We start from the raw sequence: 21,646 nt of genomic DNA, 5'->3' as shown, positions 1-21,646 counted from the left end.
TATTATTGGTGGAATATAATGACAAAAATATTCAGCTCAGATATGAACTAGCCCGGCTAGCTCAATCGGTAGAGCGTGAGACTCTTAATCTCAAGGCTGCGGGTTCGAGCCCCGCGTTGGGCTTTCTTTTTGCTTGTTCTTTTTTGACATGCACCTCATGTCGCCGTTGCACCATCACTTGCCAGTTTTTGCTGTCTCTTTGCTAGGAATGCAGAAATATCGCCTGGGGATAGCTGTTAGTCTAATTTATCTACAATTTATCTATGTAGCTAGGTACTGGGAAGATTCGGCCATCAGATGCAGGTGTGAGTGCCATGCCCAACATATGTCATGGCTACTGTATATATTGTGTGCTGGGACCAATCGCTGCGCACGAGGCCAGCCTTTTGTTTCTAGCGATAGGACTAGGTAGACATCTATCCATGCAATTCTTGCCAGCTAAAGGTATGAAATCGAGCAAATATTATGGAAATGATAGCATCAAGTGTCAAAGACAATTCCCCATACACTTTTATTTGATCGTCATAGAAAGTGATACCGCGTAGATCATCAATGACCTCGAGGACAACGAAACCAATAAAACTCCCGTAGGTAGAAAAAAAAAATCATCCGAGTGAGCGAGGGTACATAAATAAATACTCAGCTCCCTCCATTATTCGATGTTTGCACGAAACGCTCGACTTGTAAACCTCGTACTCGTGTGATCATTGGCTCGGCGACATGATACAATGCAGGCCCAAGACCAAGTCATTGTAACCAGGGCGTAAGAAAAAGTGTGCACCATAGTCGACATTTCATCATGTACCAGGCACTCGATGGTAGGTGTCAACAATACGGGTATGCAAAAACATCGTGAAACATAGGAAGGAACATAGTGGACATAGAATCAAGGAGTAAAAGGCTTGCAATCCTATGCTGAACATCAAGTCATCGCCGTCTATCACATTTTAGCTTCGAAGCAACCGGAGAGCCTGTAAGAGGAGAAAAGAGGTCTTGTGATAAGGTGTCATAAGACAGGATAAGGCACATCATCTGACAAAAAATGGAACACAGGGATAATGGGTATCTGAAGGAATATAGAGGACATCGACATATAAAGACGCCAACAGGCGAGGAATCTAAACACCACCCTTTTGAGCCTTCTCCTGGGCTCTGCTGATCCGAGCAGCCTTAACAAGAGGTGAAAGATGGTTAAGAGGTGCGCAAACATTCATGAACGGATGCTACTGCGGTTAGCCAAGTACTTGAAGAATCAGAATGTGGGTGCATTACCTTTAGTAAGTCATGAGCTGACGCTCGCTTCTCAGGATCAACTCTGAGGGCAAAGTGCAGGAAGTCTTTGAAAACAGGCGACAAGTTGTGTTCGTCCTTGATCTTTGGTGTGCCATTCGTAGCGATCAAGTAAAGAGCTCGAAGAGGTGATTCTGTTAGATAAGGGGGCTCTCCTTCGATCATTTCAATGGCCATGATACCCAGACTCCAGATATCGACCTTGCGACCGTATTCTTTTCTTGTCACTACTTCAGGAGCCATCCAGTACGGTGTACCAACCATGGTGTTTCGCTTGTTCTGTGAATCGTTGATTTGAGCACAGAAACCGAAATCGGCTAGATGTTGTTAGTTTGATGCATGAAAACAACGAATGTATCGCAGGGCTGACTTACTGAGTTTGATGTTGCCGTCCAAAGCGAGTAAAATGTTGTCGGACTTGATGTCGCGATGGATGACACCCTTTGAGTGAAGATGCTGCAAGCCACTGAGAGTCTAAGGGGCATTTGTCAGCTGGGCTCCGTTGAAGTAGAAATTATCCAGGCACTTACCTCTCTGCAAACGGCAGCAATTTGACCTTCGCTCATAATGTTAAAGGTGACGACATCGGTAAGACTACCTCCCTCCATGTATTCCATGACCACCCATAAGTCCAGCCCATGAAGATAGCTGTCCAAGAAATTCACGATGTTCTTGTGCTTGCTGTCCTTCATCACCAGAATTTCGTTGATGATAAGATCCTTCTTTGGTTGTAGATCCAGGTTCATCTGCTTGATCGCAACGCACTCATTTGCATTATTCGTATAAGCGGTAAAGACGCCACCAGATGCACCCTGGCCGATCTTGTTGAGGTTGTAGTAGAGCTTTGTGGGGTCCCCGGGTGTACAGATAGCGACCAACCGCGCTCGAACATCCATGGCATTGCTCTGGCGAGCTCGCTGGCGAGGGCGAGCTGCCGGTGGAGCACGGGCGTTTTGGGAGGCCTGGGCCATAGCAACATCATCAGGGGCGGGGGCATGCTGTGGAGGTGCTGGTTGTGCGACCGGCTTCTGGACCATTTGAGGAGATTGCTGTTGCTGGCGCTGGCTGCGACTTCGTTCTAGCTGCTTATGAGCAAGAGCTTGTTGGGCTGCTGCCATTGCTTGCTCTTGCTGCTGCTGGTATTGAGTCGAGCTGAGCGACGGCCACTGTGGCTGTGATCCATTTGTCTTGGAGTTTGACCGACTGCGCTGAGGCTCGGAAGCCAAAGGTTCAGTCTCTGGAATGGGTGGCGTGCTGTATTGAGGGCTATGGGTTTCCGGAGTCGCTCTGTTGGGAATGGCAGGGAATGGGCTCATCGAAGGAGGCTGCGGAGCAGGCCGGCTTGGAACCAAGTTGGCAGGAGTCGGTGGCTTCGGTGGTGCTCGGTTTGGGACAAGGCCTCCCAATGGCGGGGACATCGCTTGGCCAGGGCCAGCGCGGGGGATCGGAGGCGGCGCACGTGGATTCTCAAAGCTTCCCTCGTGGTTTTGAGGAAACCGAGGGCTGGTGGGAGGAGACGTTCGTTGCGTGCCATACGCTCCCGCTGGCTGGGTAACCGGACTCGCGGCCGTCTGATGTTGAGGGTAAGCATGATCAAACTTGTGCCAGACTTCATCATCACCCCGGGCATTCTTCTCGTAGAACCTCATAATATCAACCATAGTTTGCGGATGTTCCTCTTGCTCTTTCTGGGTGATACCACTTTCTTGTAACAAGCGTTGCCATTCTTTCGGTAGACCAGTAAATTGGCCTGTCTGGTTATCGTAGCCAACATGGGTAACATGGACGGGATTTTCGGGGGCGGAAATCTTGATGCCTCGAGGAGAGCCTAGCATGCTGTTCAAAAAGCCTGAAAAACTGCTTTTCTTGCTCCTGCTGGGCCCGGCAGGTCTGACCGGATTGCCCTCGTCGGAGAACCGCTTTGTGTTCGGCGCCCGGTCATTGCTGGGGGAATGAGAAAAGGTGTCCATACGGGGTTGCAGAGTCGTAAAACTCGCGGATTGTCTCAAGGCTCGGGTGTTGGGGGCAGTCTGCGATCGGAAAGTCGGAGGTTTTTCGACCTTTTCGACGGGCTGTGTAGGCTGATAGCTTCGGTCGAACTCCGCAGTGTTTTCTTCCAGAGCGCTTAACATACCCCGGGAGTCGAACGGGGCGCCAATTAATTCATCTGAGCTCTGATCGTTCAAGGAAAGCCGCCCGGAGTAAGGAGGTCGAGATCGGGAAGAATTCTGGCTGCTGTAATAATTTCCAGACTCGCTGCTCCCAAGGACCGGGGATGCGCCCGCGCTGTTCTGGTCAAGTGACGAGGACGAGGAGCCGTATGCGTTGGACCGGGTGCGCAGGTGTTCTCGACTGCCAGCGGCAGAAGAGCGCGGGTAAACTGGGGCGGAGGGGTGCCGTTTCAGTGACGTGGTGCTCTGCTGGCTGTTGAGGGCGCGAGAACCATAACCAGGGGGGTCCTTATGGAGTTTGCTCGATGGGCGACGAAACTTGAAGGATGAAAAAGAGTCGTGATTCATGGCGCACGGAGTTAGGGGGGGTGGAGGGGAATGACAGGTCGGACGATTGGAGACAAGGTGACAGTGCTCAACAGCTTGATTGGAGGGAAGGGGGAAGCCACCAGGTGAGGCGGTGCGCTCTGGCGGTCCCTTCGAGCCGTTTGGACGAGAAGTGGTGGACGAGAAAGGCGATCTGGGGTGATACTGGACGGTAAGGATGGACAGCTCCGACAGGTGGACAGAGGGCGGCTGGGTGGAGAGCTGGTGAGGGTGGACGTGGAAGGGTTCGGGGATGCAGGAAGAGCCAAATGGGCGACGCAAGGGAGGGCAATTACTGTTCGAGTTTGGATTATGGATGGGACGAAGTTGCAAAAGGAGCTGCCGCGGGCGACCGTCACGAACAAAAGCCGGCGGTTAGCACGTGGAGAACCACCGAGTAGCAACAGTAACAGAGGTCCAAGTCAGTCAGTTCTCGCCAGACTGATGAAATCGAAATTCCAGCTGCAGTAATCTGCAGACAACCGACAGCTCAGTACACGGATCTGCAGAGCAGGGAAAAGCAATATTAATACGACACGGTTGAGGCTTGGGTGAGGGATGTGACAGCGTGAAATGGAGGGTGAATTGCGAGTGCTGAAGAGACAAAAGGGGAGCCAGGACAATTTAGTCTCTAGAGGAGGCTGGACCGAACGGCAGACAAGCGAGAGGCAGAACGGAGTAATTGAGGATGAGAGGATGAATGGATGGATGCGATGGATGGGGCGGGCCACTTGTCAGAAACATTCTGTCAGTAATAAGAAGTATGATTGATTTTCTGCAATCCATGGATACTGCTGCACCTGCTTTGTTTTTCTTATATTCGCTGCATTATTATCCCACAAGATACATCCATACTACCATGATACATTATTCGATCTCTTAATCTCTCACTCTTTTACATCGCAGACTTTGCACTCCTTGTCGTATTTTGGTCGGTCGGTCCTACGTCATTGGCCCCGTCTCAGGCCCATCCTTGTAGAGTCAGGACTGGCTTCTGGACACATCGAGACCGAGGATTATCCTGTGCATTGGCTGAGACAGGTGCCGAGGGCTACCAGCGAGGGTCCATTTAGGGCCTCGTGAACAGTCGATGAGATTGCGATCAGAACGGCGAATTCAACCCTTAATTCAGCTGTGTAAAACACTGGCATGAAGTTTCATCTCCAACGCGGCCTCAGTGCTCCTCAGGCTCTCAGCCCGCTGTGTATACTAGCGCCTCATTAGGAAGGCGGGGCTGCCCAAGCCCAACGTCTTCAACCTTTAGCGCCGCTGTTATTTCCGCGTGGCCGCATCCCTCCCTAGTAACTCCCGTCCTTACCTTACATATGTTTAACTCCCCTATCCCCAGGGAGTTATCTCAGGGTAACGCTGCCACATCACTTCGTCCAAAGCAGCTAACCGGGTGTGCTGCTCATTGTTGCTTCCCTGTCGCCGCGTCCATTATCGCGGAACGAGCGATGACGTGTTCCAATGAACAATATGCTATATGTTAGCGATCAAGGGCATCCTGTGTGATTCTGCAGGAACAGCTCTTGTTTTCACCACTGGAAGCGTTTGCCAGGTCGGCCAAATGGGTAAATTCCGGCTCGACCTCGCAAATTCCCGGGCTGCGTCCAGCCAAATCTTTCGTCCTTTTGTAACACTGGCATCATGGGCTGTCAGCCTGCCATCCATGCTCCGCGCGCCAATGCCGTTTGAGATGTCAGATTTGACTTGTCCTTCGCATCCTGAGGAATAATCAGACAAACCCAAATCCGCAGTGGATGCCTCAATAAAGTTAGGCTACCTAAGCTTCGACCATCCCGGCAGCAGTTGAGACAGCGGGCGCCACGGGTTTCAAGTGCAGCTCCGTTTGAGAGGTCCGAGTGGTGTCCCGAGTCTGCGACGCAGCGCTTAAGTTGGAGCTCTTTGCTGTTGTCTTTGGGCAACTCGGCCATTGGGACCAAGAGCTTCGACTGCGAATGGGCTCGGACAAGGAGAGCATTTTGTAGTCTCTATTTGATAGTCAACTTCGCCTGGCAGTATACTTCACTCCGAGTCTGGCTCTCATAGACGATCTCAGAGTTAGATCGGCCCTAAATTCGAGTCCATCGATGGAAGGTCAATGGAACGATATCGTGCAGATGGATTTTCCAAGGTCCACTGCAACCGCCGCCGCCCGGCGTTACGCGTGAGTGCGTTTGCAGAAGCGTATCCCCGACCTCCAGCTTCTGACCTACAGAAGAATTGAGGGGTTAACTTTGAAGCGAGGTTATAATAAATTCCAATTGTAGCCGTAGAGTTGAAAGCTTGGTCGACTTGGGTTGAACAGTCGATGATAGTCAGCTTGTCCTTTATATATTTTTGCCGATGTTAACGACTGTCCTAATAGGTGAGGTATGAGTATAAACATGAGCCCTTATCGATTTAACGTCCCCCTCGAAGCCAGGTAGTTACGACGTGCTGCAACATCTGGCAGAGTGCACGTACTTACCTTCTTGAAATTCGATGCACTGATCACCTACTGTCGATACACCATGGTAGGTGGCTTATAGACGGCGATGGAGTACTATACGTAAGCAGACTCGGTATACTCTCTAGAACAAGGGTCCTGATATATTCTTGCCTATACTAGTCGATGGACATTCACTACTACCTCAAATTATATATTCATATAGGTGAAATCCATGGAGGGAACTTATACAATAGCACAGTCGGGGCCTGGCGGGTGTATAACCCTATTCCCAAAGTAAACTAGCGCAGGCGCCGACCATGGATGGAAGCTTGGAAAACGCCGGATACCAAGTCCTCCAGTCCTCCAGTCCTCGAGGTTGACAACACTCCGAAGAGTGGTAAGCTGCAGTTGCTGCATGAACAGCCTTGGTAATTGCAATTGACGCAATCTATGAATTGAAGTCACTCAGATGTATCCCTTTCAGGTCAATAGCCTCAACCTCTAGTACATAGTTGCTCGGCCGTTTGATCGGCGAAAATACGCCTCATTGGCACAAATCGCCTATCAGCTCGACTCTCAACGGGCAATGTCAATAGAAAGAATTGGTCGTACCAATCCATGGCGATCACATCATGTAGAACTGGTTGGGGACGAAGCATGACAAGTGACAGAAGCCCTTGAGGCTCCATCACACCGTGCGTCTCGGCTCCGCTGTCCTCCAATGGCCGCCAGAGCGATTCTCCCCCAGTCTCCCACTCCAACCATTCAGGCTTTCTGTCCTGTCCTCACCTGCTCCTCATCCTCTCCTCCTCTTTCTCTCCATCAACGCCGTTGTCAATTCCCTGTTGACTCTCTCTCTTCACCTCTTTCCTCCTCCTCCTTACCCTCACCCCCTTCTCTCCTCTTTCACTCTGTCCTCATTGCCGCCTCAACCTCTCTTCTCCTTTTATTTCTCCGCTGCGTGCTGTTCAATCGAGCAGTACCTTTTCCCATTAGCCGGTGCATTTAGCAATTCATTTTTTCTATCACCCCTATCAATTCAAACAGGGTATTCCGCATTGATTCATTTGACGTTCATTGGATTCAACAAATCCAGTGAATTAACCGTTCCTCTGATTTTGACACCGCGGCCGTTCCACGTTTACGGCCTCTCCGTGAGTACTTCGTCCACAGCATTGATAAGAACACCCCCTCTAACCTTTTCAATGTCGAATGGGCAGTATACCACGCAATTCCTGCGACTCCAGATCTCCATATAACGAACTTGAACCATACCGGATAACTCACGCCCATCCATCACCATGTCTGCCGAATCCATTGTCAACGGCGCTCCCAAATCTCGGGCTGCCATGCTGGAGGAACAACATGCCCTCGACGAAGCGCACAAGCCTACGGTGGAGGATGTTGTGGATGAAGATGACCTCGAGCACCCTCCTCCCTCCGCCGCCGCCGTGGCCGAGGCCACATCCAGCGCCCCTTCGCAAGCACCGACACCCCCGGCAGCCAGTGCTTCGAAGAGTGCCCCCCGAAAAGCGCCTACTCTGGATGTGCAATCAGAGGAGCTTTTCCCTGCCTTGGGAAGTGGTCCCAAGCCAAAGGCGCCGGCTGCGTCCGCTTGGGGCGCAAAAGGTCCTTCCGCTGCTGCCGCCCTCGCCAATGGTGCGCCCAGCGGTGCGTCGACAGGTACGTCGCTATATATTCTCTATACTGCTGTCGCTACGTTATGAAATGAAGCAATGAAGCTAACTATCTACCAGCGGATGTGCCTAGGATCATGAGTCTGCCCGGAAAACACATGGAGCAGCTTCGCCTCGCACCATCTCAGATGCTCCAAAGAGGCCAATTGAAGAAGCCTCTCCGCGACATCTTGCGTGATATCTCCAAGCGATCTAAGGCCAACGTTGACATGCGCGGAGGACCTGGAGGCTCCATCATCTTCGAGGGTAGGGGCTCTGTAGATGCAGTGCGCCAAGCGCTCAAGCAGGTGGCGCAGCAGGTCGGATCTAAGGTATGATTTCATTTGCAGTTTCGTAATTATGCCCCGCTAATCTAGTGTCCAGCAATCCGTCCGTGTCCCCATCCCTACATCGGCACGCCCTCACATCATCGGTCGTCAAGGAGCCGTTGTTCAAGACCTTCAGCAGCGAACTGGTGCTCGCGTGCAGGTTCCTCGTGCGGAGGATCCGTCTGGTGATGAGGACGAGGACAATGATACCATTGACGTGTTGATTGAGGGTGACGCCGTCGCTGCGGAAATGGCTCGCCGGGAAATCGAAGCCATCGTGAAGGAGCGGGCATCGAACATGAACCTTCGCCTTAAGTCGATCCCACCGGAGTTCTTCCCATTTATTGCCGGTGCTCACAATGCACAACTGAGGGAAATTGAGGAGCGCACCAAGGCCCAGATCAACGTTCCTCGGTACGATATGTGGCAGAGCCAGCCTCCACCCCAGGAGGCCGAGGCCGGTCAAGTTCAGTTCATTCCCGTTTCTGACAGACATATCCTTGTATCCGGAGAGCGCACTGCTACGCAAGATGCTCGTGCCGAAATTGAGAAGCTGGCTGCTGACCTCCAGCGCCAATTGACGCTTCGACAACTCGCCATCAACCGGGGCCAACACCAATTCATTCTCGGTGAGGATGCAAATGCGCTGCATGACTTCCTGGCTGAAACCGGCTGTGCTATTGTGCTGCCTCCTGCGTCCGATGAAACGGAGTTCTTGACCGTTACGGGTCCGCTGCAGCGTATCGAGGATGGTATCAACCGGGCCATGGATCTCGCCACGAGCATGCAAATGGCTAGCATTGACCTTTCGCGTCAACACCCTAACGCCCCCCGTGGACCCCACGCTCATGCGCGTGCCCTTACTCGTTACTTGCACCAGCGCCAAGTCATCAAGGAGCTTGAGAGCCTGTATGATTCTCGGATCGCACTGTCGCCCTCTTCTGATGGACCTGTCACGTGGGAGGTATACTCGCGGGACGGCAAGAACACAATCCGTGCCCGTTCTGATATTCTCAACCTCGTCCAGGCGCACCCTCCTGCTAGGGTTCGTCACCTCAACGTTGACCCCTACTTCCACCCTTACCTGCGCTCCCGCAGCATTCCCCAGTTGCGGTCCGACTACGGTGTTCACGTTCTTGTGCCTGAGGAAGTGGACAGCCCTGATGTTGTCCTCATCTACGAAGGTCCTTCGGCTAGCTCGCCTCAGTTGGAGATCCCCCGTCAACGGCCGTCTGCCACCGACCTGGCCGCGTTCGAGAAGGCCCTGCAAGAGGCGCAAGAATACCTCGTGAATGCTCTCGGCAGTCAAGATGACATTGTTGCGAAGACAGTGTCAATTCCGAGCAAGTACCAGGACAAGGTTCGCAAGTTCATCGTTCGTGAACAGCAGGCGAAGGGTGAAGATCATATCCCTGTTCGTGCACTTGTTGGCGGTGGACCGAGCCGCAACGGTGGAGCCACCCCCCAAAGCGACGTTTCGCTGCGCGGACCCTCCCGCCTGGTGGAGGAGCTTGCCACCAAGATTGGCGAATTTGTTGTCGAACAGGAGAAGGATGATCTTGAGCGAGGCTACACAACGTCCTTCGACTTCCCACAAAAGTATGCCAACTTCCTCATCGGAAAGCGTGGCGAAAGCATCAACAAGCTCCGCGATGAATTTGATGTCGACATCAAGGTTGAGAACGGCAAGGTTGAGGTCAAGGGACCCAAGGCCAAGGCTGATGCGGCCAAGATTAGGATCATCAACCTTGGAAAGAAGTTGGAGGACGAGACGACCCACGTTCTAAAGGTTCCGGCCCAGTACCACCGTGAGCTCATCGGACAGAAGGGTAGCTCCGTCAACCGTCTCCAGGACCGGTACAATGTTCGCGTCCAGTTCCCCAGGGCTGTGGTCATTCCCGATGACCAGTCTGTTGCGGACACCGCGAGCGAGGCTGGTAGCGTTCGCCCCCAGCGTCCCCAACAGGCTGCCGACGAGGTTATTGTCAAGGGACCTAGCAAGGGGGCGGATTCTGCGCGCGACGAGATCCTCAGCTTGCTGCAGTGGGTTGTCGATCACTCTCACTCTGCAACAGTTTCTGTCGCTCAGAGCCAGATTCCTTCACTAATCGGCCAGCGCGGGCGCGAAATGGACAAGGTCCGTGGCGAGACTGGAGCCCAGATTGACGTTCCCGGAGTCAACGATGCTCCAGATGCTTCTGGCCGTGTGGAAATCAAGATCAAGGGTACCAAGACCCAGGTTGCTGAAGCGAAGAAGGTCCTCCAGCAGCGCTCGAGCGAGTTCGACGCTACCGTCACCAAGTCCATTAACGTTGACAAGAAGCACCACAAGTCATTGATTGGTGGTGGTGGTAAGTTTTGACCTACTATCAATTTTCTGCACATTTCACTGACAATTACAGGTGCGAACATTCGCAAGCTTGTTGCGGATGCCGGCGGCCCTACTGATTCTAGCGCGTCCCGACTTGTCAGATTCCCTCGTGCTGAGAGCGACGACACCACAATCCGACTGGAAGGAAAGGAAGACATTGTGGACAAGATCATTGCCGCTATCGAACAGTTCGTGCAAGAGCGCGAGGACCAGGTTGTCGTCAACCTCGAAGTTCCCTCAACACAACACCGTCTCCTTATCGGCCGTGGAGGCGATACCCGACGGGGCATCGAGTCGCAATTCAACGTCACCCTCGACATTCCCAGGCAAGGCTCTGGACGCTCCGATGTCAAGCTCAAGGGCCCTAGCACTGCTGTCGAGGAGGCCAAGGAGCACGTTCTTGCCATGCTCAAGGATCAGCAGGGCGTGAGCGTTGATGTCCCCACGCATCTTCACCACGTCGTTTCTGACAACGGATCTTTCTTCCGTCGCCTTCGCAACGACTATCAGGTCACTGTGGACCACGCTGGCCAGCAAATCCCACCTAAGCCAAGCCTCGATGACTCGCGCGGCGCCGTCAACGGGGCCTCCTCGCTTCCCTTGATCACGGATGAGCCCAGCGACTCCCTCGACGCCCACTCATGGAAGGTTGTTGACAACAGCCCTCCCGCTGGTGACGCCAGCCAGACAATCCCATGGGTCCTCGCTGGATCAACGGACAACGTCAACAAGGCCAAGGCCGCTCTGGAAAAAGCCATCGGCGCTGCTTCCCAGCAATCTGCAACCGGCTACCTTATCCTCCCCGACCCCAAGACCTACCGTTTCGTCGTCGGCCAGGGTGGCAGCCAGATCAACTCCATCCGCAAGCAAACGGGTTGCCGAATTAACGTGCCCAAGGACCAGGCGAAGGGCGAGGCAATCGAAATCAAGGGTGGCAAGGAGAACCTCGACAAGGCTAAGGATCTGATCCTCGAGGCGGTTCGCGCCGGACTGAACGGTGTCTCCCGGTGATATCCTTGAATTTGAACTTGTCCCCTCGATTCACCTTACCTCTCTCTACCCCAACAAACGGAGGTGAACTTGGCCCGGGCAAAGAACTACCTACCTTAACTTGAACATATATGAGGATATATCATTTTCTTTTCCTTTCCTTCCTTGTCCTGTTATTCCTATACTTCTTCTAACCTTGTATTGCTCCACCAAAAGAATGTGTTCATTTTTGCTTCACGACTTCCTCATACGTATTGTGCCGTCTCTTCGGCTTTGCATTGAGCATACCAACCCTTCCCCTCTTACCCCGGCCATTAAACATTGCCTCCTTCGTCTTGAATATCCTTATATACATTATTGGACAGTTAGATAATCGACAGACAGACCTCTACTCCTTCAATTCAACTCGGTCAATATCCACGCAGTAGTCTAGTCCTTGAAGATCAAAACCTAATCGTGGAGGTAAGACCAAGGTTCAGATTCACAAACTATCACTTCAAATTGCACTGGGCGGCAGAGGTAGACAGTACATAGGTACTGTATTTCCAGCCTCGGAGTGCACATGGTTTACCCTTTCGTTAAACTGGTAAGAGGTCCTGACTCCTGACAGTTGAAACATAGATTTCCGCATACTGTAACCCCCTCACCCCCACATTGAAACTGAATCATGAGCGTACGTACCGAACTGGAAAGTTCACCTTCTTAGGTATACTGAATAGTCTGCAAATTTGTACAGTGGGTACGGATAGTCTAGGTATCCATTGTTGAAGATGATTCGGCGTCGGACTCCTCGGTCACCGCGGGCATGGGCATGGACGTATGGTACATAGTATTCAGGTACTGTTCGCTTCTCTCTCTCTAAGCATAATCGCCGAATGTCAATTATTCATTAACCCCGCTGTTAGTTGCTGATGTGACAATGATACTGCCTTTCGGTAATTTTCTAGATCATAGCTAGGTGGTAGTTCTTTCAAATTGGGGAGACCTTGCGAGGTGCAGTGGTCTATTCGGTCACATGTTAAGGAACTATAGTGACCCTCGGCGTTTTCATGTTCGTTGACACCGTTCTTACCAGATGAGTAGAAGTCTCGCGACTCTTAGTTCTGCTAAGCGGGGTGTCTAGGTAGCAAATATCGACCGACAGTGGCGCCTCGGAGTAATACCTAGCAACGCCTCAGTAGTCAGCGGGAAGCCTGGCATTCGAAGCCAACACAATCGATGATCCAACTCAATGAATAAACCAGGCACCCTTTCAATAACCAGACATCTCAAGAAGATAAGGTCTCATTAAAATATCTCAAAAATAAAGAAAAAATAACAAGAGAAAAACGAAATGCAACAGCATGATATAGGTAGAACTGATCGATCAATCAAGTCTGGTTTCAAACAACAAAAAAGAGTCTTCGTAGCATTTCTTTATGCATATTTTCCCTTCACACTTCTCCTTCCCATTTATGTATCTCTTCCATTATACCTGTACCCCTCAACACCGCTCGTCCTCTCTACTTACTGCGCCTCAGCACCGGCGTTGGCCTGGAGGTACTGGTAGGCAAAGTAAGCAGCGGCACCACCGATCAGGAGGACAGCGTAGAGGCCGACGCCGAGGCCGGTGTTGCCGGAGGAGGAGTCGCCGGATGAAGGGGCGTGAGTCTTGGGTTCGGGGTCACCGGGCTGTTTTGGCGGAAATGAGTTAGAATTGAGGTTTGCGCGAAGGGGCGAGACTGAGACGGAGGGGTGAATTTGAGGGTGGGGGACAGCATACCATGCGCTTGAGGTTACCAACAAGGAGACCCTCGAGGATCTCGCGGGCCTCATCACTGTGACCGACATCCTCGAAGGCCTCTGTGCCGTCTTGACCGCCGACGTCGAGGAGGACTTCCTCACCACCACTGATTCATCAATTAGCTGACTTCCCAATATAGCCCCAACAAGGGCGCAAGTAGTTATAACCAAAAAGAACATACGGGTGCTCATCAACAAACGAAGTGCAGTCGTAGACCTTGTCGTGCACAACGAGGTAAAGGTCCTTCTTGGAATTGTGCTCGGCGACCTCCTTGAAGGTGAACTCCTTGGCTTCGGCCATTGTGATGGTGGTGTGTAGATGTATAGGAAGGGTAGGTAGATGAATTAGAGAGCTAGATTTGAAAAGAGCAAACCAATTAGTTACACCGTCAAAAAGGGATATGTGGTCAAGTCTATTCGCTGCAGCCAGCGGCGGGACTGTTTGTCCGCTGTCCCCAGCGCTGGTAACTTTTCGGAGGGCGATCGGACTGGACTGCCTAGGCAGTAGGTAAGGGGGAGCTGGATTGGAGACGACTGAACTCACAGGACTGGCAAAGGAGGTAGTCAAGCAGGTGCGACAAGCAAAGCGACAAGACTCAAGTCAAGAGATACAGAGAAAAGGAAGTAGTGGAGGAGAAAGAGAAGCGAAAGGGTGGTGAGTGGAAAGTCGGAGATCTTCTGCTTTAGTTCCTGGACTGAACGTGATTCGACCGCTTCTCCGCCTTCTGGGCCTCAACGCTCTACACTCCCCAAGCCCAGTGCCGTGGATGGCTTCCGGTCTACCTGGGGGGAGTCACTTTCGGTATACTTCTTTTACTGTTCAATGTATACCTCTACTGCTGCTCTATAGGAGTTACTCTACCCTCGAGTCTTCACCCTCCCAAGATCACTCTCAACATGTCAAAGTGGCCTGACATGGCCCTCAACGAATCGGAAAGCGTGTATTTTCGCCTTAGTCACACCAAATACGCACAGTACGAGATACGCTGATACTAATACTGATACTGATACCTACAGACTCCGGCTGCATAGCTATGTTCCACAGAATACTCAAAATCTAGTGAAGAATTAGATAGAACTTCGAAGTCAGAGAGGAAAACGTGTATAGAACAACAGGATATTCTTCCCCCAATTGGCAAACCACCGCGATTCTTTTCCCTTCTGGGCTCACTCCCACTCTTGCGTTCAGGCTCGGGGCCGGAATGTCCCCGCACTGCCATACTGTACTCCGTGGTCACTGCTATCTCTCTCCAACTCTCCTCAGCCTCCAACTCGGGCCCAGCACCCGAGTATCTACCTACTTACTCTGCGGTGAGGGACACCTGTACTGTAGAGTGTCCAGCATATTCTACCCCTCATACCAACGCACCATTAATAATCGCCCTGTTCTAGCTGAGGTCCTGCACTGACAGTACTGTAGTTCCGCTTTTCCTCCGCCTAGTTACCAAGTTACCTTCCGCAGTACTAGTCTCCCACCCTCGATAGCCGTAACCTCGGGGTCCGCTGGGTCGGGTAGTGCCTTCGGGAATGGCACCCCGAGCACCCTTGGCACCTACTCTCTACTACTGATAAGATCTGATAATGTTGTTAAATCGATTATGATGGATTGCTGGGATATCATATTTGGAACTAAATATACTCAAAACAAACATGTCCATATCTATGATGTGGAAAGAAACGCCTGGCGCCGTCACTGCTGAAGAACTTGCAAAACACGAGAGAAAAACACGAGAGAAAGAGACAATAAAGAACAAAAAAAGGATACAGTGAAGAAAATTACTAGTAGTACATTATCCCGAGCTCGCAACCTCACGACTCTCCCACATCCTCCGAATCATCATATCAGATTCACTAGGTAGGAATGGGTCGGCCGCATGGTCCAGTTCCGCCCCATGCGTATGAGCCTGCGAGTGCAAACCATGAGCGGCGTCATCGGCGGATGTAGAGAGGATTTGCTGCGACGGGTGCGGAGGATCAGCAGGGTCTTGAGCGTCAGCTTGCGAACCCGCCTGTCTCCTTCCCATCAGTTGTCTCGAGTCGGGGTTTGCTGTGTTGCTACTTTCGCTGCGGCTGTGCTTCGCGTCGCGCTGCAAGAGGACTAGGGCGGGTGCTGACTTGACGGGGTTACCCAGGCCCCGGGACTCTTGGCTAGCAGGTTCCGACCCCTTTGCAGCTTGGAACAATTTGTTTAGGCGGGAGAAGCTGTCGCTGGTGGGTGATTGGAATCTTCGGACGACGGTGAGTTCCATCGCGGCCTTTTCGTAAGTCTTGCGGTTGTGCTTTGCTTCGTTGTGGTGTAACGGCCCCCCCCCTCTCGATGCTCCATTGACAAGCGCCCGTCCGGTATCGTATGGTCCTGCACCAACTCTTGCTGTGCCATTCATGTATGCCGGATCCATCGTAGCCGGCGATCCGCTCGAAGACGCGCCATGAGAGTCAGGAGGTGAGGTGTTTAGTGCCGCCGTGCGTTGTAACCATAGCTTTTGCTGAGTACGCGAGGGAGGCTCTGTACCGGGTTGCCGGGAGGAAGGCGAGCCTCGAGTCTTCTTCACACCTCTAGGAGAGGGCGGGGTTTGCGGGTGGTAGTGCGGGAGGAATGAAGACGGGGTGTTGGGGTCGGAGTCGGTGCGGGATGTTGCAATCTTGTTGTTGATAAACCTTGATACCCCTCCCTCGATAGATGAAGAGCCCTGCGGCTGGGAAGTTGGAGTGCCCGTGTGTGCAATGTTGGCCGAAGACATCGGTCGCCGTAAGCCATCTTGGCCCGAGGCCAGGTTGGTCAAAGACGCGTTTCTTGATATTGTATCAACCGGCGCGGGCGTCGCCGTGGCAGATATTGACGACATCGCGGGGGGTGCCTTGGCCGAAAGCGACGGACTTAGAATTCGCTTTGATATGTCACCTTTTTCAGCTGGTCGCGCAGTAGTCTCTGGTTGTTCCTCTGTATCCGACGATTGCTCCTGCGTCCGCTGAACGGGCTCCTTGTCGTCGTTATCGTCGTCGTCCTCAGCCGTTGACTGATCGTCGTTATCACCGTGAAAGGCAGTGCTCGCGGGCTCTGGAAGACTGGTCGCTCGAGGGATCGGAGGGTATGGCCGTTTTACAAACGTGAGTTGATCGTATAGCGGCTCCGCTGGCTGCACTGCAGTCTCGTCGCCGTCTCTCGACTGCGCTACGGAACTCCGCCTCGTACTCTCAGGCGATTGAGTTGTATCCTCCCACTCGCCTTCGTCCGTGGAATCCGCCAGTTCAAACCCGACCGTCTTCTTCTTTCCGGAGCTCGTATGCGGTCGGTCGGTTACTAAAGCTTTCTTTGGTAAAACACTAGAGTTACTTCGTCGCAACGCAGGACTTGAATAGTTCTTCTTTATAGATCCAGTAGCACGGGGTGACAAATCATCATCCCATTTGACGTGTGAACGCGGCGGGCTTGCAACGGGTGTCACCGGAGCTGACTTCTTGCGCTGATGATAGTGCGGCCGTGTTTCGGGACCGAAGTATTGAGATGATAAATGCCGTTGTAACTTGCTCAGATTCTTGCCAGTCGATGGATTCCGACCGTGGGTGCGATGGCCCCCGCCGACAAGATGTGCCCGATGAGGTCGATGCCCGGGAGCTTTCTGCTGGAGTTGTGTGTGGGTAGATGTGTGCGACTGGGAGAGTTCCCCCTTGTCTGAAGAAGACGGCGGGCGCGTGACAACGGCGTGAGAAGAGACAGCACGGCGGCCCAAGCCCGGGCGCTTAACGGGGGAGGAGTTGTTTGAAGGTGTCGGCATGGCGGCGGCAGCAGCAGCAGCAGCAGCAGCAGCAGCAAGGTCCGAATTAGGCGGCAAGCAGCTACCGCAGGCGAATCAGTGTCGGTGATTGGAGCTGGCCCTCCTGCTGCAATGCCTAGTAAGTAGTCGCTCTTCACCGCAGCAAACTATCAGTAACACAACCAGGCCGAGCCGACCGAGAAGGGAACAGAAAGAAAAGCAATTATTGATTGATGAGCGATGGCGTCGAGCTTGTTGCTTGACAGGCGCGGGGAGAGGCAATTGGTGGAAGATGACGGAGTTGGACAGGGGTTGGATGAGCGACCTCGGGAGGGGAAGAGAAATGCGGAGAGATGAGATCGGGGATGGTCTGAAACACCACTGCAACAAGATCGAGAGAAGAGATGGGTCTGAGAGGAGAGTGATGGTGTTGGCGATGAAGAGAGAGTCGAGTTCCAGGAAGAAGAGAGAGGAATTGATTACGCGTTAGACGGTTCCCGCCGTTCCCATCCAGCTTTTATCGCCGCAATGGGTTTACTAGAAGAGTCTAGACTCGCCTCTACGCTTAAACCTTCACCACTGTCGCAAATTACTCGGTACGGCTATTCTGTAGAATTCACTTAAGTTGTCATTGCCGCCTCAGAGTCAAAAATATACATCCAATCTCGCAACCAGGAAAAAGCCAATTCGTCTGGTATCATAATGTAACATAGAAAAGGTCAAAAACACCAACAAGAGCTAAAAGCATCGAAAACCTAGGCTACAGCTCGATCAGGCTCTCCTCGACAACAGGCCGAGATGGCGCGGGCTGCCGGTATTGCGTGGGGGGAGGTGCGCTGATGGGAGAAACGTCGCCTGCATAAGGCGCTTGATAATTGATGTTGCCCTGGGGATATCCCGGGTACCCGCCTTGTCCCGGCTGCTGCTGTTGCGGTGGAAGATAATATGATTGGGCTGGTGGCTCGGCGGATGGAGGATGTCCTGATTGCGGTGGCCGTGACTCGGGTGGCGGCTGCGCGTATCCCGGGGTCTGCCCGTGCTCTATGGGGGTAACTTGCTCGCCTGGATTTGATAAGTAGTTTGAAGACTGGTAGTATGAATCGCGTCTCGTGACTGGAGACGGCTGGTAAGGCGATTCGGCCTCTGCTTGCCTAGGCTGCTGGTACGTCTTCTCTGGCTCCTGGTAGCCCGGAGAGGTATAGAATTGAGATGGTGCGCCTGCACCAGGATAGGCGGCACTGTTGTGATATGCGTGGCTGGGCGTTGACTGAGGTGATGCGATGGGTTGGGTCGTCTGACTCCAGCGCGGACTGGGAGAAGGCTGCTGTGGCTGGGGCAGCGATTGCGTTTGAGGAGTCATCAATGGAGTCTCTCGTTCAAATTGCGGCTGCGAATAAGGCGTACGCGAAGGACCAGGCTGCTCAACGCCAGGATTGCCGTAATAAAAGTTCTCGGCCCCTGGTTTTCCGTCGCCCGCGTTGGTGGGCATGGACGGGTAGATGTTGGGGTATTGAGTGCCTCCTGGGATAGGACCGTACCCCAGATTATGTTGCGAGTAAGCGCTGGATAGTCGTTCTTCGAGCATGCGATCATAATACCGGACTACAGTGGACAGCTTGGCATGGAGATCCAAGAGCGTATCTATATCGGTCAATTATGCCGCTTGTGACGAGGGTACGGGGTTATTACCGTGCTTGCTCATTGTTTCTCCATAACTGCGTGCTAGTTTTGGCCTGAGGGCCCCAATGCTCTCATATAGCTCCTGGATCAAGGGTTCACGAAGAATCGTGCCCGGGAGCTGATGTTGCAGTCGATCAACGAGCGATGAGAAGAGGTGGATGTTCTCTACCTCAACAGGGCTGAGTTCATAGGGGTTCTTCGGCATGGCAGCTGCGGCAGGAGTTTCCCGGGACGACTCGACTACGCCAGTGCTCTTCAGCGCTGCCGCATGGTTTTGTTTGTGCTGTTCCATATCTCGGAGCGAGGCTTCTATCGCAGCCTTCAAGTCCGCATCCTCCTCTTCGTCTGTAATCGGTTGAGGAGCTGAATTCGTAGGCGGTTGAACAGGCTTGGGCTGCGGGACATAACCACTGGAACCTCTGTTCTCAGCCTCCTCTAGACTCATCTGTAAAGCTCGGCGCAGGTCTTCATCAAATCCCGATTCCGCTCTAGCTGTACGAGGTTCCATCACATTGGATTTTGTAATCGAGTTGTTCTTGAATGCGGACCGATCAGCTAAATCACCTTGTGTAAATGGCTTCGAGGTTAGCTTCGCGTAGCAGCCATCATCAACACGGACAGGTTGCAGGATTCCAAGGTGAGGTAACGGTAGAGTCTTGCTGGAACATTGCGCATCGAAGACGTTTCCACAGTTCCTGCAGTGGTGCTTGCGGTTCATGAAACTAAACGGCGTACGACAGCGCATGCAGACATCGGAGTCGATCCATTCCGGAGGCTGTGAGCGTCATTAGGTTAGGCTGGTTTGGGAGACGGAATGGAATGGTGTAGCCTACCGCACTGCTTTCGAGCATACTGCCGCTAATCGCAGTCTTCGGCGGGAAGTGGAAACCTTCAGTCTGCAGCTTTCGATATGCTTCTCCCAGATAATTCAAGTCCATGCGTCCTTGTGCTGCCATAGCCCAGTCCTGTATCAGCTCTAGCATCGTTTCCTTCACGTTCTGGTTCAGCGGAACGCCCTCCGTTTTGAGGAGCGAGACAAGGTTATCCATAAACTCTCTTGACGCGATCTCCGCTAGGAAGTGAGTTCCGCCATTCTTAACGCAGGTATCCGTAAGCTATAAGAGCGATTTCGTTAGGAAGATGCTTTCGAAGAATACAGGGAGAAACGGCCAACCTTCAAAGTCGCGATTTGGATGTTAGGGTTCTTGTTCTCAAGACGCCGCTTTAGGGATCGCATGGCATCTTTCGGCTGCACACCCTTCGACCGAATAAGATCGGATATCTCAAGGTTCAGAGCGATATCCTCAAGTGATGACGCGGTAGCACGCTCAACCTGCTCATCGAGCGGTGAGGCTGAAGAGAACCAACCCGCCATGATGAATGCGGGGAGAGTGAGGAGCCACGAAAGGGAAAGGAAACAGCCTCCGGATCAGTTGAGAAGTACGATGAATCGAATTGCAGCAGAATAAGCGAGAAAAAAGTCAGTAAGCCATCAGACTAGGGCGAGAAACGGACGTAAACAGACGAAAGAGCTCCAAGGTTGACTTCGAGCTCCCAGGTTGTAACGCCTGCGATGCGCCCATTGGCCTGGATGCCTAACACCCGCTGACTCAGCCCCGAAGCAGGTGCTGTGTGGCGTCATAGGCAAAGGCGGCCGCTAGCCACACCGCCTCTCTGTGCCGGGGATATATTGGGCGATGAACAATGCTGTCAGGTGCGGGCTTCAGTAACGGAGTACATAAAATTACATAAAGGCATACATAATTTACCCCAGAATCGTCCCGCAGAGCTGCCAGACACAGCGACAGCATGCATTGATTGACCTCCCCTCCTGCTCTCTACCTTGCACTTCTGCTTGTCTCTGTCTCTCTTTACAGTTCTACGTATACGCTCTTTTGCCCGCACTCCTCGCCTCTGCCTGAACCACTCTTTGTCGGGTTCCCATTTACGGCTGCCTGCCTTGTCGCCGCCACTATCTCGAGTTCCGCCATCGGCCTTTCCTCCGCTTGTCTGATCGTCCCCCGGCTTCGATGAGTCCCCATTCATAGCTTTGTACAATGGCCCCAGATACTGCGGCGCTTCCTTCTCCGCCAAGTTTCGCGCCGGGGGATACTCTCAGCCGGCATAAATTAGGTGCCATGGTCTTGGGCGGGGGACATCAGAAGGGCTCCTCGCCGCGCTTCCCCAACATCAAGGACCTGCAGGATGAAGCGGCAGCCCTAGACGTGAGCAATGCTACGTCGGTATGTGATTAGCGATCCGGGGTCTTTGCTGACGTGCCGTCTTGGCTAACTTAGTCTGAACAGCTCCCTGACTTGTTGACTACGGCCCAAGACGCCATTACGAAGTTCAAAGGGTTTGTGGAAAGCGAGCAACTCGACAAAGCATACGTTCAATACGTACGAGCTTCAGAAATCACGATAAACACCATTCCCCAACATCCCGATTATCGGACCGCGACAAGCCGCATCCCGGGCTGGCACAAGCAGTTTTCGGACTTGATGATGGCAAGTCACACCCTTGTTCAAACAGGTCGACCCAGAATGAGTCGGACATTGCCACTGACTACTTGATTATAGGCTGTGCGAACCAAACAAGGAACGGTAGACACAATCAAACAACAAATTGTGGAAAATAACCTCGCGAGTATGAGCCAAGCGACAGGCCAGTTTTCGCCGAGCGCTCGGCGACCAGTTTCCCAAATTCTTCCTGCGGGAACCTATGCCACAAGCCAACGAGGCCGCCAAAGCGAGACAGGAGATTCATCAACCCGGATGCCTAGCCCGTCACAATATCAAGCAT

At 52.7% G+C, this 21,646-nt stretch overlaps 5 protein-coding genes and 1 non-coding gene across 6 annotated transcripts; 2 read left to right on the top strand and 4 right to left on the bottom strand.

Moving 5' to 3' along the window:
- Nucleotides 1-50: 50 nt before the first annotated feature.
- On the top strand, nt 51-123 carry BDV14DRAFT_t5. Its single transcript has one exon. It is a non-coding gene; the product is annotated as a tRNA-Lys (tRNA).
- A 745-nt stretch (nt 124-868) lies between these two features.
- pakA (mitogen-activated protein kinase kinase kinase kinase STE20) lies at nt 869-4,029 on the bottom strand. The gene is made up of 3 exons (XM_073765693.1): nt 1,821-4,029; nt 1,665-1,764; nt 869-1,607 (listed from the first exon to the last, which is right to left on the bottom strand). Exons 1-3 carry the CDS (start codon nt 3,807-3,809, stop codon nt 1,192-1,194), a joined length of 2,505 nt encoding a protein of 834 aa, XP_073633691.1. The 5' UTR covers nt 3,810-4,029; the 3' UTR covers nt 869-1,191.
- A 3,354-nt stretch (nt 4,030-7,383) lies between these two features.
- Nucleotides 7,384-11,746, top strand: BDV14DRAFT_1039 (putative RNA binding effector protein Scp160). Its single transcript, XM_073765544.1, has 5 exons — nt 7,384-7,415; nt 7,482-7,944; nt 8,019-8,269; nt 8,322-10,617; nt 10,669-11,746. The coding sequence occupies exons 2-5, from the start codon at nt 7,563-7,565 to the stop codon at nt 11,646-11,648; spliced, it is 3,909 nt and encodes a 1,302-aa protein (XP_073633690.1). The 5' UTR covers nt 7,384-7,415; nt 7,482-7,562; the 3' UTR covers nt 11,649-11,746.
- A 1,387-nt stretch (nt 11,747-13,133) lies between these two features.
- BDV14DRAFT_194517 (cytochrome b5-like heme/steroid binding domain-containing protein) lies at nt 13,134-13,710 on the bottom strand (the record flags this gene model as incomplete). The annotated part of the gene is made up of 3 exons (XM_073771943.1): nt 13,134-13,298; nt 13,390-13,516; nt 13,592-13,710. 3 exons carry the CDS (start codon nt 13,708-13,710, stop codon nt 13,134-13,136), a joined length of 411 nt encoding a protein of 136 aa, XP_073633689.1.
- A 1,233-nt stretch (nt 13,711-14,943) lies between these two features.
- BDV14DRAFT_161774 (uncharacterized protein) lies at nt 14,944-17,271 on the bottom strand. Its single transcript, XM_073766808.1, has one exon. It carries the CDS (start codon nt 17,183-17,185, stop codon nt 15,200-15,202), a length of 1,986 nt encoding a protein of 661 aa, XP_073633688.1. The 5' UTR covers nt 17,186-17,271; the 3' UTR covers nt 14,944-15,199.
- A 502-nt stretch (nt 17,272-17,773) lies between these two features.
- vps27 (ESCRT-0 subunit protein VPS27) lies at nt 17,774-20,391 on the bottom strand. The gene is made up of 4 exons (XM_073766807.1): nt 20,019-20,391; nt 19,678-19,959; nt 18,854-19,619; nt 17,774-18,805 (listed from the first exon to the last, which is right to left on the bottom strand). The coding sequence occupies exons 1-4, from the start codon at nt 20,217-20,219 to the stop codon at nt 17,925-17,927; spliced, it is 2,130 nt and encodes a 709-aa protein (XP_073633687.1). The 5' UTR covers nt 20,220-20,391; the 3' UTR covers nt 17,774-17,924.
- Nucleotides 20,392-21,646: the final 1,255 nt, after the last annotated feature.

This window comes from Aspergillus stella-maris, assembly GCF_047715825.1.
Source record: "Aspergillus stella-maris strain CBS 113639 unplaced genomic scaffold BDV14scaffold_1, whole genome shotgun sequence".
Taxonomy (NCBI): Eukaryota; Fungi; Ascomycota; class Eurotiomycetes; order Eurotiales; family Aspergillaceae; genus Aspergillus; species Aspergillus stella-maris.
This window is presented reverse-complemented; position numbering and strand designations above follow the sequence as displayed.

Coding starts and splice junctions, on each gene's coding strand:
- pakA (XM_073765693.1), bottom strand. CDS start 3,809: ATGAATCACGACTCTTTTTCATCCTTCAAGTTTCGTCGCCCATCGAGC. Junction 1,765..1,820: donor TTGCTGCCGTTTGCAGAGAG/GTAAGTGCCTGG, acceptor AATGCCCCTTAG/ACTCTCAGTGGCTTGCAGCA. Junction 1,608..1,664: donor GGACGGCAACATCAAACTCA/GTAAGTCAGCCC, acceptor AACAACATCTAG/CCGATTTCGGTTTCTGTGCT.
- BDV14DRAFT_1039 (XM_073765544.1), top strand. CDS start 7,563: ATGTCTGCCGAATCCATTGTCAACGGCGCTCCCAAATCTCGGGCTGCC. Junction 7,945..8,018: donor GCCCAGCGGTGCGTCGACAG/GTACGTCGCTAT, acceptor ACTATCTACCAG/CGGATGTGCCTAGGATCATG. Junction 10,618..10,668: donor GTCATTGATTGGTGGTGGTG/GTAAGTTTTGAC, acceptor TGACAATTACAG/GTGCGAACATTCGCAAGCTT.
- BDV14DRAFT_161774 (XM_073766808.1), bottom strand. CDS start 17,185: ATGCCGACACCTTCAAACAACTCCTCCCCCGTTAAGCGCCCGGGCTTG.
- vps27 (XM_073766807.1), bottom strand. CDS start 20,219: ATGGCGGGTTGGTTCTCTTCAGCCTCACCGCTCGATGAGCAGGTTGAG. Junction 19,960..20,018: donor TCCAAATCGCGACTTTGAAG/GTTGGCCGTTTC, acceptor TCGCTCTTATAG/CTTACGGATACCTGCGTTAA. Junction 19,620..19,677: donor GTATGCTCGAAAGCAGTGCG/GTAGGCTACACC, acceptor TGACGCTCACAG/CCTCCGGAATGGATCGACTC.